The sequence below is a fragment of the Onychostoma macrolepis genome, chromosome 11 (assembly GCF_012432095.1).
Source record: "Onychostoma macrolepis isolate SWU-2019 chromosome 11, ASM1243209v1, whole genome shotgun sequence".
NCBI lineage: Eukaryota > Metazoa > Chordata > Actinopteri > Cypriniformes > Cyprinidae > Onychostoma > Onychostoma macrolepis.
In genome coordinates, this window is record NC_081165.1 from 14,217,878 (window position 1) to 14,232,616 (window position 14,739).

At 37.0% G+C, this 14,739-nt stretch overlaps 1 protein-coding gene across 3 annotated transcripts; it reads right to left on the reverse strand.

The window, feature by feature from the left end:
• Positions 1-67: 67 nt before the first annotated feature.
• Positions 68-14,000, reverse strand: si:dkey-238i5.2 (uncharacterized). Of its 3 annotated transcripts, none has more exons than XM_058790849.1 (18): positions 13,362-14,000; positions 11,011-11,178; positions 10,817-10,917; positions 10,623-10,737; positions 10,442-10,513; positions 10,079-10,194; positions 8,058-8,214; positions 7,591-7,721; positions 7,005-7,101; positions 6,634-6,912; positions 6,357-6,482; positions 6,017-6,169; positions 5,522-5,739; positions 5,177-5,345; positions 4,915-5,046; positions 3,777-4,523; positions 2,102-3,341; positions 68-737 (listed from the first exon to the last, which is right to left on the reverse strand). In XM_058790849.1, the coding sequence occupies exons 1-18, from the start codon at positions 13,788-13,790 to the stop codon at positions 685-687; spliced, it is 4,503 nt and encodes a 1,500-aa protein (XP_058646832.1). In that variant the 5' UTR covers positions 13,791-14,000; the 3' UTR covers positions 68-684. The 3 variants fall into 3 exon arrangements, with proteins under 3 accessions (XP_058646832.1, XP_058646831.1, XP_058646833.1); XM_058790848.1 differs by having other exon boundaries at positions 6,294-6,482; XM_058790850.1 differs by having other exon boundaries at positions 6,294-6,482; positions 11,011-12,594; positions 13,362-13,491.
• Positions 14,001-14,739: the final 739 nt, after the last annotated feature.

The window sequence follows — 14,739 nt, forward strand, 5'->3', positions numbered from 1 at the left end:
TAAATGTATTACGATGTATGCTATCTTTACCTTGAAGCAATCCGCATGTAAATCACACTAACACTGATGGGGTTTCAGTTTTATTTTGTGCAAAATAGTGTGACATAAGTGTGAGAGTAACAAAACAGCATGACCACACAAACACAGTAATAATCCCTTCAATTGCATATATGTTCCACAATAGTGATTTACATACTGTTTTCTCAGATGTACAGTTTATTGCATTAGAATCTGGTTATGAAGGAGAGTGTAATTCATATGCAAGGGCTTTCTCATGGCAGTGCTGTTATTATTTCCTCAGTGAATCAGCAGGATGAGGTCTCTGGGCATGCTGATTCTGTTGTTAGCTCTAAATGGGTGAGCACAGAGGTGCCTTTTTATTGTACTTGGGTTGACCACCATTCCTCTGTGCTTACCTAATGCTGCACAGTACGCATAAGCGTGACAAGGGCGCCATCTGGAGTTTGGCAATGACATTTCAAACCTCTATTGTGTATCTGCATTGTATATGGCATGATCTTAGATCAACCTTTAGAGTTAAATTTACCATGTTGATATAGAGAAGAATACAAATGAAATACAATAATACAAATACAGCATACTAAATGTACAGCAGATAAATGGATCCATGAAATAATCCATCTTGTCAATGATGTGACAGGTTAGATGTCCAAAACAGCCATCTCATCCATGGAGTGGGTGGGCTACCTGTCCCCTGTTGGTTTTGATTGATAGCCCTGCAATTAAAAAAAGCAATTAACCTGCCATTAAAAAGGAGACGTAATTGTTCATTTGTTTTTCATTATAAATCTGCATGTGTCATATCATATACTCATTCATATACTCAATTTTAAGCACATTTTAAGTCTAAAGGGAAATACTGGCCTAATTTTGAAAGCTGTGTTTTGGGCCCAACACAGCTGTCAAACATGGCAATCAATTTCAGTGTTATCCCCATGAGATATTGTCATTATTACAGCCTGGAGTATTTGTCGGTGTAATAAAGGCCATATCATTTCATGATTAATAACTGGTGCATAAAAATATCTAATGCAATTACAGACACTGTCTTTTCTTTCTTTTCATCCAGAAATGCAGGTGTCCCTCCAATAAACTTACAGTAGCTCTTTATCCATATTTATGCATAGCCTGTGCTTCTGTTTCAAATCTCACATATTTTATTAGAAATGTTATCATTCATATCTGTAGCTCAAAATCTTTTGAAATAAAAACAGTATTTTCCCCTCGTTTGCACATGCCCGACAGATGGAGCTATTTGCTAATCACATCACACTTTGGCAGGTCACATATTCTGGCCTCTAATATGAATATTGCAGTAGTTAATCATATGATGGAATACCGGTGTCACCTAAGAACAGCACTACTCTATTGATTTATATTTTATCAAATCATTTTCAGTGATGGCCAATTAATTAGACAATATATATGTGTCATATGCGTGTGTGTTGTTATGCTTACCTAGGCTGCATTTATTTGATCCAAAATATAGTAAAAACAGATTTTTTATCAAATATTTTTATAATAATATTTATAAGATGTATAATAATAAATCATTTTGATATGCCGATTTTATGTTTAAGAAACATTTATTATTATTATTATCAGTGTTGAAAACAGCTCTGCCTAATATATTTGCAGAAACAGTGATGCATTTTTTAGGATACTGTGATGAACATTTAATTGAAATATAAATATTTGATAACATTATAAATGTCAACATTATTTACTGTCATTTTTGATCAATTTAATGTGTCCTTGCTGAATAAAGGTATTCATTTCTTTAAAAATAAAAAACGTACTGACCGCAAATGTCTGAATTATAATGCATATAATGATTATACGTATTTATTATTATATTGGAGAAAATTGCAGTCTGAATTTAAAAATAAACCATAATAATACAGTAATATAGTTGTGCTGCTTAATATTTATTCAAAAGCATTTCTTTGAAATAAAAATATCTCATAACATTATAAATGTCTTTACTGTCACTTTCGGTCAATTTAATATGTCCCTGATGAATAAAAGTATTCATTTCTTAATTGAGTCATTAACCTTTATTGTGAGAGTCTTCTCCTACCTGTTTCTTCATCCGTATTTGTTTCCACAGTACAGTTTGAAGTGAGATTACCCACTCTTCCTCTCCAGATATCTTCCAGTTCCTCTTCCTCCTGCTGGAATAACCAGTGGCCTGGCTTAAGAAGTTCCTCCATGCTAATGTCAGGTTTCTCTGCCCAGTCTACACTTGTCTCTTTCACTGTATCACTGAAACACACTGCACAGTCTCTCACACCACAGTTTATGACACGGCTGCTCTTACGAGAGCCTGGGCCATTAGGGAACAATTTTTTTGAGGGGTTTATCTTCATGTATTTGGATGTGTAATATAAGTGGCCGTTCAGGTCTTTTATTTTAGTGTAAACACTTAAGCAATTGTGACCACCTGATGACGAAGGACACAGAGGCCCACAGTGAGTGACAGAGCCATTGACCACTGGAGAAGAGGCTTCGTGATGGCTGGAGGAAACATTATCAGGTTCTTCATATTCAAGCGACGTGAAAACCCTCAAGACAGCCTCTGTGCTTTCATAAACTTGGTTTAACTGTTGGGTCTCAACCTCAGTGATTGGTTCTTCTGTACTGTCAAAATCTTCCATATCTACTGTATGAAGGTTTATTTCAGTTTGTTTAGTATGTATCACTGATTCGACCTCCATTTCTGACTGTGGCGTTCGAGCTGAGGGTATTTTTTGGTCGTTTGAGTCATCATAAATCTGGATAGGTTGAATCTCCTCTTTATTTTCCATGTCCAAGACACTGTTGTGAAAGCTCTTGGGAAGACTAAAGCTAAGAGTGGATCCTAGAGACAAATAAGAGCAGATGTTTTTAACCGGTCCACTTGAAGTCTTGACGGCATTAGGCAAATCGTCTTCTGGAAAAGAGTTGGACTTGTTATCGATGACAGAATTCACCGGCAACATGTTTTTTTTAATAAAAACCTGAAGTTTGGAGTTTGATTGACTTTCTTTCACTCTCCTTTCACCTTCTGGCCAAGTGTTACACCTTCGCCTGAAAATGCTTGAAGGTTTGCCAGACCTTTCCGATCCTACAGTGCCAAGCAGAGAGTTCCTTCGCTGGTTTTCCTCCTTATTTGTGATTGGCTCTTTCAGCTTGAACAAAGAGCTTGGCACGAATCTGTTGTGATTATAAACCGTTCTCCTCTCAGGTATGACATTTTCTGCTGCATGTGTTGGGGATATGACCTCCAAGACTCGCCCTGTGGATCTGTAACTATCCGAGACGTGCAAATATGTGAACACCTGCAAAAGAGAATCGAATGCAAACCTTTAGATAAGCTGAGACACAATTTACAATATCATAAAACCAAACTCACAGCCAGTTGATAATGGCCCACACACATTCTGTAAGCTTTAAGAATCGTATGGCTCTTGAATGCATACATACACAGCTGTGATGGCAATAGCCGAAGCATGACTAATACAATTGCATGCCAAGTTAATAAATCCTATATGACATGTGCAGGCTTCACAGCGAATTATTACAATACACACCACCAGGAGGCATTTCAAAGCCACGCCATGGAAACTTGATCATGAGGTCATTGTTTTACCACATGGGACAGGATGTACAGAGCCCAGAGAATAATAAGCACATGCATGTCTGGTTTGTGTGTGAGCTTTGAGTTCAGTTTGGAATGTGTCTGAAGTTAACACACTATTTGAAGTCATACTTACTCTATGAGTGACTTCAGCTGCCACTTCAGCCCGCAGGTGGTCGTCACTTTGGTTTTGGTTTGTTTCTAGATTGTTGTGTGCAGGTTTTTGCATCCAGTTCGGGCTGCAGCTTTGCGACTGAGTTTTTTGCGCTTGATTCTCTGAATTCTGCATCTGATCGACATCTGGTGATAGTTGCAGATATGCTTGGTTGTTGTTGGACTGCAGATTCTCTGGTAGGTGATTGCAAAATGATGATTCAGTGTTATATGTGGACAACTGGCTGGATATTTCTTCTTTGCTTGGTGACTGGTCTGATTCTCCTTGGTTTTTGATTTGCAATTGTGCAAGATTCACACAAGATGACTTGGATTTGGTGTCTTTGCTCTTAACTGATTCATTCGGCCATCTCTCCTGGAGCATTTCTTGTGGCTGTTGGATTTGCATTGAGTTTTTGTCCTGTGACTGACAGCTGTCTGCCTGAATGCTGCTTGCTGACTCTTCAAGTATTTCATTATTGTTGGGGGACCATTGCTTTGTCACTTGGTTAATGCCTGAAGACTGGTCATCAAAGCTCAAAATGAGACAGATGCTGGAGCCTAGGGATGTCTTTGAAAGGCATGACTCCTGACTAGCAACACTGGACACATCATGCCTCCCATTCTGTTGCTCAAACTTGTTTTGAGAGGGCTGTGTTTCAGCAGTACGTCCTTTGACCTCTCCATTTATAATGCAAAGACCTTCAGAAAGTTTTTTGAAAGGTATAGCCTAAACAAGGAAAAATATAACTTATATGAATTAGAATTTATTTGAAATACAAAACATAATTAATGAACGAGGGACTAATGCACACTGCATTATTTACAATTACAGTTTCAAATGACAAATTAAAATATTTTAACATAGTTGTGCATAGTTTCATATCTCTTGTATCACTCTTTCCTCTAAGATAATAAGGCTTATTTAGTAAACATTTGAATATTAAGGAAGATCATGTGCAGTCAGATTGCCATTATTGCAAAATAAACCCCTTCAGGCTGATACAAGATCCTGATGGGGTTCATTTTGCCATTATGATCACATGACTCTACATTATCCTTTTATATTTGAAATTATATTTTTTTAAATAATTGACAACAACAACAAAAAATTAAATAACCTGCTGTTGATCAGGATCATTTGTTGACTCTAGTCTCCCATTCTGGTTTCTTTTAAGCTGCTCTCTTTGAACGTGCCAGTTCACCTGGATCCATCCCAACATGCTTTGCAACTCATCTGTTCTCTCCTTGATCTACAGACAGAAAATTATAATCAAGAAAACATCATAACGAACATTCTGCAGATGGACGCCGCAAATAAACAGCTGAGAATGCTTTTAGATGACCGTGCGGCAACTGTAAGTAAATCAATCACACACTCACAATGTCTTTAAACTGACTCTCATCTTGCATAAGCATTTGACCAGCTGCAGCCAGTTTGCTAAACTCATCCAGCTTTGTTTCAATGCTGTGATCAATCTCTGCAACTTCACTCTCTATCCAAGCAGAGCTGCCAGCAAGGATACAGGATCTGGTGTTCTCTGTCCACGTACTACAGGACACAGGAAGGAAAGACCGTATCAAAATATCACATCAGTCCCAAACTAATAGGCTATAATATAACAAAACCACACCATGGGAAATTATGTCTTGCTAAAGTTGTTGACATTAAATATGACATATTTATTACGTATAATTATCCAAATTAGTCAGACTTTCTCTTCTTACATCATGGCAAGATAATTTTCGAAGTAGTCCTGAATCTGGTGGAACTTCTCCAGGCGGCCTCTGTTTTCAGCCATGTTGCGGCCTACTTCCTCCCAAGCCTGCAGGATCGCCTGAACCTCTTCCCTGAGAGGGTCTCTCTGTTCTGGGGAAGGAACCTTTTGCTGACTGCCTAGTCTCTCCATTTCTCTCACCTCTCCCTCAATGATATTATAATGAGCCTTTGTGGGACAAAAAATGTATTCATTAGCATGACCTAAAATGGCAAACTGAAGCTCATTAAATCCATTTCAGGATGCAGTGGGAAAACTTGTATCCAGCAAATCCCTTATAAAGGAACTTATAAATAATTTTATATGTGCTTAATCTTAGCAACTTTTAAATCCCTAAGAAACTGGGCCCATCTTTAAATGCTTAATTACTGCTCCAAGGTCATTCACATAGTGATTAACATCTATTTATATTCAATTAGTAAAGGAATTATTTTCATTATCTGACCTCTAGGTCATCCTGCTGCTCCTGTAGCCCCTCCAGACCACTAAGGTCAGAGTCACAAAGCACAGCCATATCTGTTTCTATGTCCAGGAGGTCCATACTGAGCTCAGCACAGCGGCAGAGGTGTTGGTTTATCCGCAGTGTTAGAGTAGATAGCTGAGGAAAGATAAATCTTTCAATTAAATGTCACTTGATTTGATCTTTTATCGTCTAATTAAAAAAACTCTCTAGAAAAATTATAATGATACACAATGAATGAAATGTGGTGCTTTTAATTTACTTGTAACTCTCTAATATTAGGTTGATGTTGGACATCGCTTTGTGAAACAAGCTCATATTTTACCGAGCTTTGTAGCTCATTAGTGATCTGGTCCTGCTTCTGGGATCTTTCTTGTTCAGTTTGTTGACTCAGTAAATTTAGAGACATTTCTGCAGCCTCAGCCATTTCTTGCAGAGTTCCAGGAACATCCTAAAGCAGATTTACAACGGCCTGAGTGGTCCTGCATTCATTATATTTTTTACACCTAGTAATGAGTTTGTACTTTTCTTATATTCATGTTTTGGTATCATTACAGTCACTTAAAACTACAGTTTGATGAAGGTTATGATGGGTGTTTTACCTGACATATTTTGTGATAATCGCTGGGATCCAGAAGTTCAAGGAACTTTTCAAGCATTCCTGAACTGCCTTCCTCTAATTTTTCCAGGAGATTGTTTGAAACTGTGAGATCTGACACCATTTGTGCAGCTTTATCTCCAGATTGTTCTTTTTCTGCTGGTTCAGTCTTATTGTTCTCTCCATACTTCTTTTGCAGAGCATCCCAAAGGACCTCCACCTGGCTTAGGAGCTCCTCTATTTTGTGGTCTTGTCTTTGCTTTGAGCAGTCATGCTCTTCATTCTTTAAAAACGAGATGAGAAGAGATAAGTGAGATCATTTATATATGAGTTTAGTGCACTGTTATGAAAAAAAAAATCTTGAAATTGCATTACCATTCCAGTGGATGTCGTCGACTCTTTCAACAGCTTATTGGGTATGAGACATTCTTGAGCGGAAACAGGGGTTGTTTGAGCCATCTGGTCGATACAGCTGGGAAAACATTAAGTGTTAATCAAACTTTACTTAACAACTGCATCTTGAATTCCATTTGTATGAAATGACACATTTACATTTATGAATCAATTACTTCTTTGGTTACACTTTATTTCAATAGTCCAGTTTAGACATTCTACTAACTATAAGTAACTTTGTAACTACATGTCAACTACATGTCAGCTAATTCTCATTAATTAGCAACTACATGTCTACTAACTCTCAGTGGGGTAGGTTTAGGGTTAGTAGAACGACTTGACATATACTTGCAAAGTTTCTGATAGTCAGTATGTTGTGGACCCATCAAAATAAAGTGTTATAAGATATTAAGCAGACAGTCTACTAATACTCTAATGACTGCTAGTTGACATGTAGTTGCAAAGTTACTTACTGTTAGTAGAATGTCTAAAGTGGACTATCGAAGTAAAGTGTTACCACTTCTTTAGTCAACCACAGATTCATTGTGAAATAAAACACTAATTGTACCTCTTCATGTCCTCTTTTTCTGAGATATTGTCCAGCTTGGAACAGCTGCTTTCCGACAGTGAGACTTGACTCTCTATAGAACATTCCTCAACCGGACTCCACGTCCTATGGGTCCACAGGCCTTGAGTGCACTGCAGAAATACATGTTCAGGCATAGATTAAGTTTAATCATAGATAATTAACACCAGAATATCGCAGACACATGGGATGGCATCTGTTGATTTGTATTTGTATCTATATCTATACTGATATCTATTTTTTCACTCTGAAATGGAAACATGCCTAAACAGAAATCACAAAATGAGTACTCAGAGACTTCACTGTCTAAAGAAGGTCATCTGTCAAGTGTGATACGTTTAAAGCCTCTGTGTAAAAGAAATTTCAGACCAGTCGATTTTTCTATGTGGTCATGACTGGTCATTTATAATCACATGCTTGCAGATGTTTTTGGAGGCACTGCAGCTAACCTCAAATCCTCTGAGACGGTTTTGCTCTTCTTTGACGTCTTTTCCCATTACGCTGTGACCCTCATTTCTAGCAAAGCTCTGTGAGTCAGGGCATGTGGTTAGAGGATCAGCGGGTAACGCTGACGGGCGTTTTGAAGAAACATCTGTCTTCTGGTTCCTGTAGAAGTGGAACAAAATGTTACCTCTAATGGCACCACAGGGGCAGCATTACTTTTCTCAAACATATCATGATGTTTCATCGTCATTTATGAATATACAAGTCAGTACACTGTAAATCTTTAATGCTAACAACTTGCAGATTGAACAAATAAAAATATCTATGGAACACTTGCATCATTATCTCTGCAGGTTATGTAATCTTGGACAAAGTTTTGCAGCAATTGTTTTGGCGTTGGGAAGATATTATTTTTGGCAGGCATTTCCTTCTTGTCTGGTTAGCTCATAGTTTCAGGAAAGGTGTGTTCGCGGAGCTAGTGATAGAGGATTCGCTGAGAGAGCCAAAAAAGAATGTAACCATTGTTTGTTGGCTTTACTTCAACATATTGGGTAATGTCTGCAACAGCTTATTTTTTGAAAACATAGATATGAAAGAATTTGTATATTGTGATAATTTTACCATAGACATTTTTAAAAACCCATGAAAATTTCTTGATAAATAACTGCAAATAACAACTGGTATATACAGTGCAATCAAGATGGCCATCTATCTATCTATTGTTAATATAATATAATATATATACAGTATATATCAGTTTCTAGTAATAATTTATGTGCGTGGTTTTAGTTAGTTCTAAATTTAAAAAACAAATAAATACCTTCTACGAAGATTTTACACATAAGTATGTGATATGTGGTATTAATTGCAGCAAATCTGTGTAGTCCAAGCCATCACCACAAGAGTAATCAATATTTCTGTTCCGTTTTCCAAGAAAAAAATATAACATTTATTAAAACTGTTTTATAAAACTTTTTTTAATTAATGGATGTGTATATCTACTAAAAGTGAATTTTCAATAGCCTCAGACCCAATCGACATGGATTAAACTCTCATTGATTTCAAAATATAAGTATTTTACTATTTTACTCTGTATTTTTGTTTAATCATTCTGTATTAGTCTGAAGTAGTTGCTTTAGTGAGATTTATGACAATCATTTAGACAGTTTTTTTTTTTTTTTTTTTATCAGTTCCTTCCCCACTGCATGGGCACATTCCTCCAGGCATTTTCACAGAGTACCTGTCTCCCATCACCATATCTTCATACCATACATATGAGTTATTCCTCACATCTGCACCAGAGCTGAGGCGAAACAGCCTTAGTTCATCGATAACCACCCTTTCTCAATTTCTTTCCCTGTCTGTTTTTCATTGTCTGACACTTTCAGAAGTCATCCTATTTAGCAGAGGTCATGTTCCAAATCTGAGTTTCCATAATGGCGTGAGTATCTGTGGAATTCTGTGTCTAAAGCTGTTGACTGTTCTGTGATAAGAGCTATGATACAATCAGTATGATATTTTGTAACTTAAAAGGGTGACGTTAGCCAAGCCACTAATTACAGCTTTCTGTAATGGTAGTGGCAATGTTTTAAACCAGACATGCATGATTTAACAGAAAAATGATCTAGAAACCAAAATAATATTTTTCTAAGCTCTAAGTGATATTTATCTTCCTGGATACAGAATCACACTTCAAAAAGGCACAAAACATTACATAAACTGGCAAATGCTTAAACTCAGAATCAATGCATGAAACTAAATATGTAGCAATTGCGTCAAAATAACATCTACCATTTATGATCTAAGACTCTGCAATAGGTCAATATCAAAATAAAAGACCATTACATTACATCACTAAACCACATGTCAGCTCCACTCCTGCATGTTGACAATTATGGAATCCATTTTAGCATGATATCATGTACTATTCCAAGCCTTAAATGTGACATCACTGCTCTCCAATACTTTGTTTACTATTGTTTTTTGTTCACAGGAGGACAATGGGAGTAAGTGGACTTTCGTTTACCGGAGAAACTCCTGGAGAAGTGCCCAGTTCTCCTTCACCTCGGCCTGTTTGCATGTAACTCTTCTGGCCAGGGTTGGGTGGAGAGTTGACAGCCGAGACGCAGACTCGTTCAGCATCTGGAAAGAGAGTTGTCCAGGGAGGGGTGGGGTCATGGAAGGAAATGACATCATTCATTTGGAGTTCATCTGCTACAGTCCGTAGAAAAAAAAACCTTGTATGTGAGACCAATGCAACGCACTACTATTTTGTCGAGTGAGAAATCCTACATAAAAAAACAAAGTGACTGTGACACTGCGACACTGTTTTCATGTTCTCAAATTCAAGAGACAGTATTTCCTCTAATGAGATGATGGATTGACTTACGTTGATCTGACAGGCAATTTCTCTGGTCTCTTTGTCACTTTTTGGGATGTCGCCCGCCAGTACACGGTTCCTCTGCAACGAAATTCATCTTGAATCAGGACTTGTATTGCAATCATGATTTATAAAGACTGTTTGAGGTCTTCTCTAAATGCCAAAACTAATCAACCCTGGTTTTCTCAACCTTGCTGGTAATGGAGCCAATGATGCTGTCGGCTTGTTGGTAAAATGATGAGACGTCTAGAGCCAACATGAGATCCTGATGATAGTCCCTCAGGAGTGACCTCAACTTTAGCCACCTGCAGAGAAACCAAACAGTTTGTATCACTAATAAAAGTGTAATAATGCTCTACGCTCCACTGTGCCAGGAAATCTTACGATTTGTCAACGTGGTCCCCCGGGCTTTGTCTTCTTCTAAACATTTCCAATCCTAAATCTACAGCATCTGTCTTCTTCTGAAGAGGTCTTTCTGGTTCCTCCTGGCATAGGAGATGAATTAAGAGTACATGAGGTAATGGTACAAGAAGATGCATTAATAAACAAAACAGAAACATCTTTATAATGCATTTAACCTGCATCAAGTCCAGACTTGTCGTCAGTTGGATGAGAGAGTTCTCAAAGTCTTTGAGGTCTCTCTTTTGGCTCTGAGATGCATCCTCTGGTTGATCATGTGGGAAAGTTGGCATGCTGTAATCGTAATGAAGGTTCCTTATCTTCCTTCCTTTAGTCCATGGATCAGTCTGGAAAGATATATACGAGCTGTATTTGTGCCAAAGTTGTTAATTAAACAAAGATCGTTAGAGTACGAATGACAAAAAGTACTATTTCAATTTTAATGTATTTAGTTTGTACATTTAAATTTCAATTGTTGCTTGCAATTTGATTGAAAATACAGATTCTACACCTATTTTTTTTTTATTCCCAGTATATGTGGGTTCAGTGTTTTCCGACCTTTTTTTAGTTTCCTAATTTTAAGTGTTTCTATTTATTTATTTCTCATTTAAAAATATTTTATTGAGTCTTTTTTTATAGCAATAATGTTCTACCAGTTATGGTTTTCATCTGCGCTCTTGGCCAATGACCGACAGACTATTTCTCATTTTGTAAATCTCCCAAAATGTCTTACATCATTCTATGTTGCTGCAACTAATTCGATTTGTGCGCCAAGTTCTGGTTCTTTTGCAGTTTCTCAGCTGTTAGGCAATAAAATCATGTTGTTTGTTTGGGTACATGAAGTACAGATTAAGTACTGAATTAATTCAGGAAGATTGCTTTCAAGATGATATGCCAAAACATTCTCTTCAGAAGAATCCGATATCTCCACAGCGAACACCTCATGATTATGCACCTGTGTTTGGGACACCCGGGGGATTTTTATGATGTATTTTATAGCGTAAAACACAATAATAGCAGGATCTGAGTCTGTTGGCCCACCAACAATACATGAGCCTGCAGCAAGGTGTGGTAATTCCAAATAATGATCTCATCTAGCAGTGGTGTTTTATGTTGCAGATCTTGCATTGCTTAACTTGTCTTCTGCACCACTGCGATGACTGCATCCTTGGCACATAGTGTTAAAATTCTTTAAGAGTACACAAACCACGCCTTCTGCCCTTTAACATTTATAGTGTCGTTTTACCACTTACACAAAAAAAAGAACAAGTTGTGGAATACTGTAACATAATTTGGTACTTCTTTAGCCACAAAGTGCATCACAGCCAATAGTTTCAACATTATTTGTGTCTGATCATCAGTTTAGACTTAGATCCTTCCCTGTGTGTTCCAGTTTGGAACCACCTCCCATTTTTTTGGTGGAAATTACCAGTTCATCTCGGATGTGGGCTTGTGTAATGAGGGGCCTGGCTATGACCTCATCTCAATGAGCACAGTGTGCAAAACTGTAATAATCCACACAGTTTTTTCTTCTTTTTTCTTCCTCTCACAATAAGACAATGTGTTCTTGTTGTGCTCATTTGTGCAATGAGAAGCTGCATTTCTAGTTTTGCAGTGGGAAACTCTTTGCAGACATTTGTGGAGAGTGTGCATGGGCAGTAACTGTAACAATTTAACAAACAGCTCATAAAAAAAAAAAAACAGCGAGAGACCGAGAGAATAACAAATATGGAGCTGGTGTGTGTGCTGTTGGTTTGTGATGCCTGTGAAAAAAAAAAAAAAAAAGTTGTGATGCCAACTAACTAAAAATGATTACATTTGAAAAGTGTGGAAAAGCTGTTTTGTTTTTTTATGATACGATATCTTTATAATCCTCTGTTTATCTTATGATCCCAGATATAGAGTTTGGTTTCTTTTTGTCTGTTTTTTTTAATTTATTTTTTTTCATGTTGAGTCTAAAATTGCATTCAATAAGAATAATTTAAAATATTATATAAAAAATATAATATAAAAAATGATAAAATGAATACTTAATCAATATTACTATATATAATTAAGTATATTTATAATTTATTATAAAGTTTATATATATATACAGTACACACACACACACACGCACATACACACACACACACACACACACACACGTTATCATTTAAATGTAATATTATTATAATTTAACATATTAATTTAATTTATCATTCAAAAAAATACCAACAATTTTAATGAATTAAAAATGAATACAATTAATTTCATATATATTATTTATCACCCAATAAACCTTTTGGCTATAATACTTCTTAAAAATTAAATGCCACTTGGTTTGATACTTTATCTAGTTCAGTCATATATCTTCCTTAAACATTTGAATAAAATTCTAAATATTAATTGTAAATGCTAAATGTTTTTTTATTTATATAATCTATAATTATAATAGATTTATATAATAAAAATTAAAATATCACAAATAAAAAATTTCCAGCTAAGGAACATAATGTCCAACACATGAATGCAATGCAGTCTTGCTCACCTCCAGCTGTGCACCGGACTTGTCACTCAATCTTTCCTCGACAAGAAACAGCTTTTCAGTAGAAGTACTTGGCTTGTTTGTCTCATGGTTTGTCACATTAAAGTCACTGACAGTCTGGCTTTCAACATTTGCACACATAGCAATCTTCCTGATGGATCTGGAGGAAGCTGATGGGGAAACAGAGTCCCTGTCATCTTCCTCTTTAATTTCATCTGAAATTCCTTCCACAGGTGTAGATGTGGACAATCTCTCCTCATGGAAAGGAGAATTGTCATGGTTAGAGTTGTTTCTTAGCTCACAGCAGTCCAGAACCGGTACAGGAAGGATGTTGCCCACATAATCCAGACATTTGTTTTCGGCGGGGACAGATAACTTGGTCCCAATAGTAAAAGGTTGGATCCTCTTCATTGCTGTTCTTGCTTTAATCATCTGATTGAGGAACAAATAGCCATAAAACAATAAAACATCATTCTCATTGTTTAAAAGAATCCTTCTTCTAGTAAATCCAATCAAATTACAAGTCTGAAGTCAACCAAGTCAGTCAACAAAGCTAAAACGGTCCACTCTGGAGTCGTCTGAGACACTGCAGAGAGACTTTTGAGATGCAGACTGCAGGAACTGTGGAGAACGTGACTCCAGCCTCACTCCCGCACAGACTATGAGAAAGCGAGAGGGGGTGAGGGAGGAGAGGAGTAAGAGAGAGTTTAGTAGAAACAGGGTGAGGTCATCACACTAAGTCACGGCCCCATTTGGAGGGAGAGAGGGCTGTAAACCCAAGCTGTAAAAGCTTCCTCCCAAAATAAGAAGTTGTGGGCAGATAAGAGTCAGAAACACCTCTCTGAGGCCTTGCTTCTCGACCATGATGTCATATATTTTTCCTCTGCTGTTCCCTTTTTTTTCTGTCTCTCATGCAGTGTTTTTGTCAGATTTCTTGCAGCATGCATACAACTCACAGATCCATTAATGTTACAGAATATTTGGTTCGTCTAATGATACATGTGCTCGGACGCTTCCTGCAACAAAATAAACAGATAAACACTTCTAGGTGAGTAGATGCAGGAGGCTGTAAGTGGTTTAGACGGTGGTAGCCTCATACTATTATCTAAATGTTTACAGAGCAGCAACAGGGGAAAACATTGCACATTCTGGCTGTGGTCCTCCTCTGATTTAAACCAGGTGTTTGGTGCAGTGTGTTGGAATAAGCTACTGTATAGCACTTGTCTCTAAATATCGGCTTTATCCCAAAATCCTGATAGTCCCGATTTCTTTTGTTATTTGTATGAAGTTTACTTTAACAGACTTAAACGTTCATAATACGTTCATAAAACGTTCTTGTGGCAGTAAGCCACAAGAGACCAATATATAAGCTACAATGATA

Bases quoted from the DNA above. Each gene is read 5' to 3' on its own strand.
- si:dkey-238i5.2 (XM_058790848.1), bottom strand. From the start codon at position 13,790: ATGATTAAAGCAAGAACAGCAATGAAGAGGATCCAACCTTTTACTATT. The intron at 10,918-11,010 runs GTTAAATGCATT...CTCCTATGCCAG, and splicing joins CAAGTCTGGACTTGATGCAG to GAGGAACCAGAAAGACCTCT. The intron at 5,346-5,521 runs GTAAGAAGAGAA...TGTGTCCTGTAG, and splicing joins GAAAATTATCTTGCCATGAT to TACGTGGACAGAGAACACCA.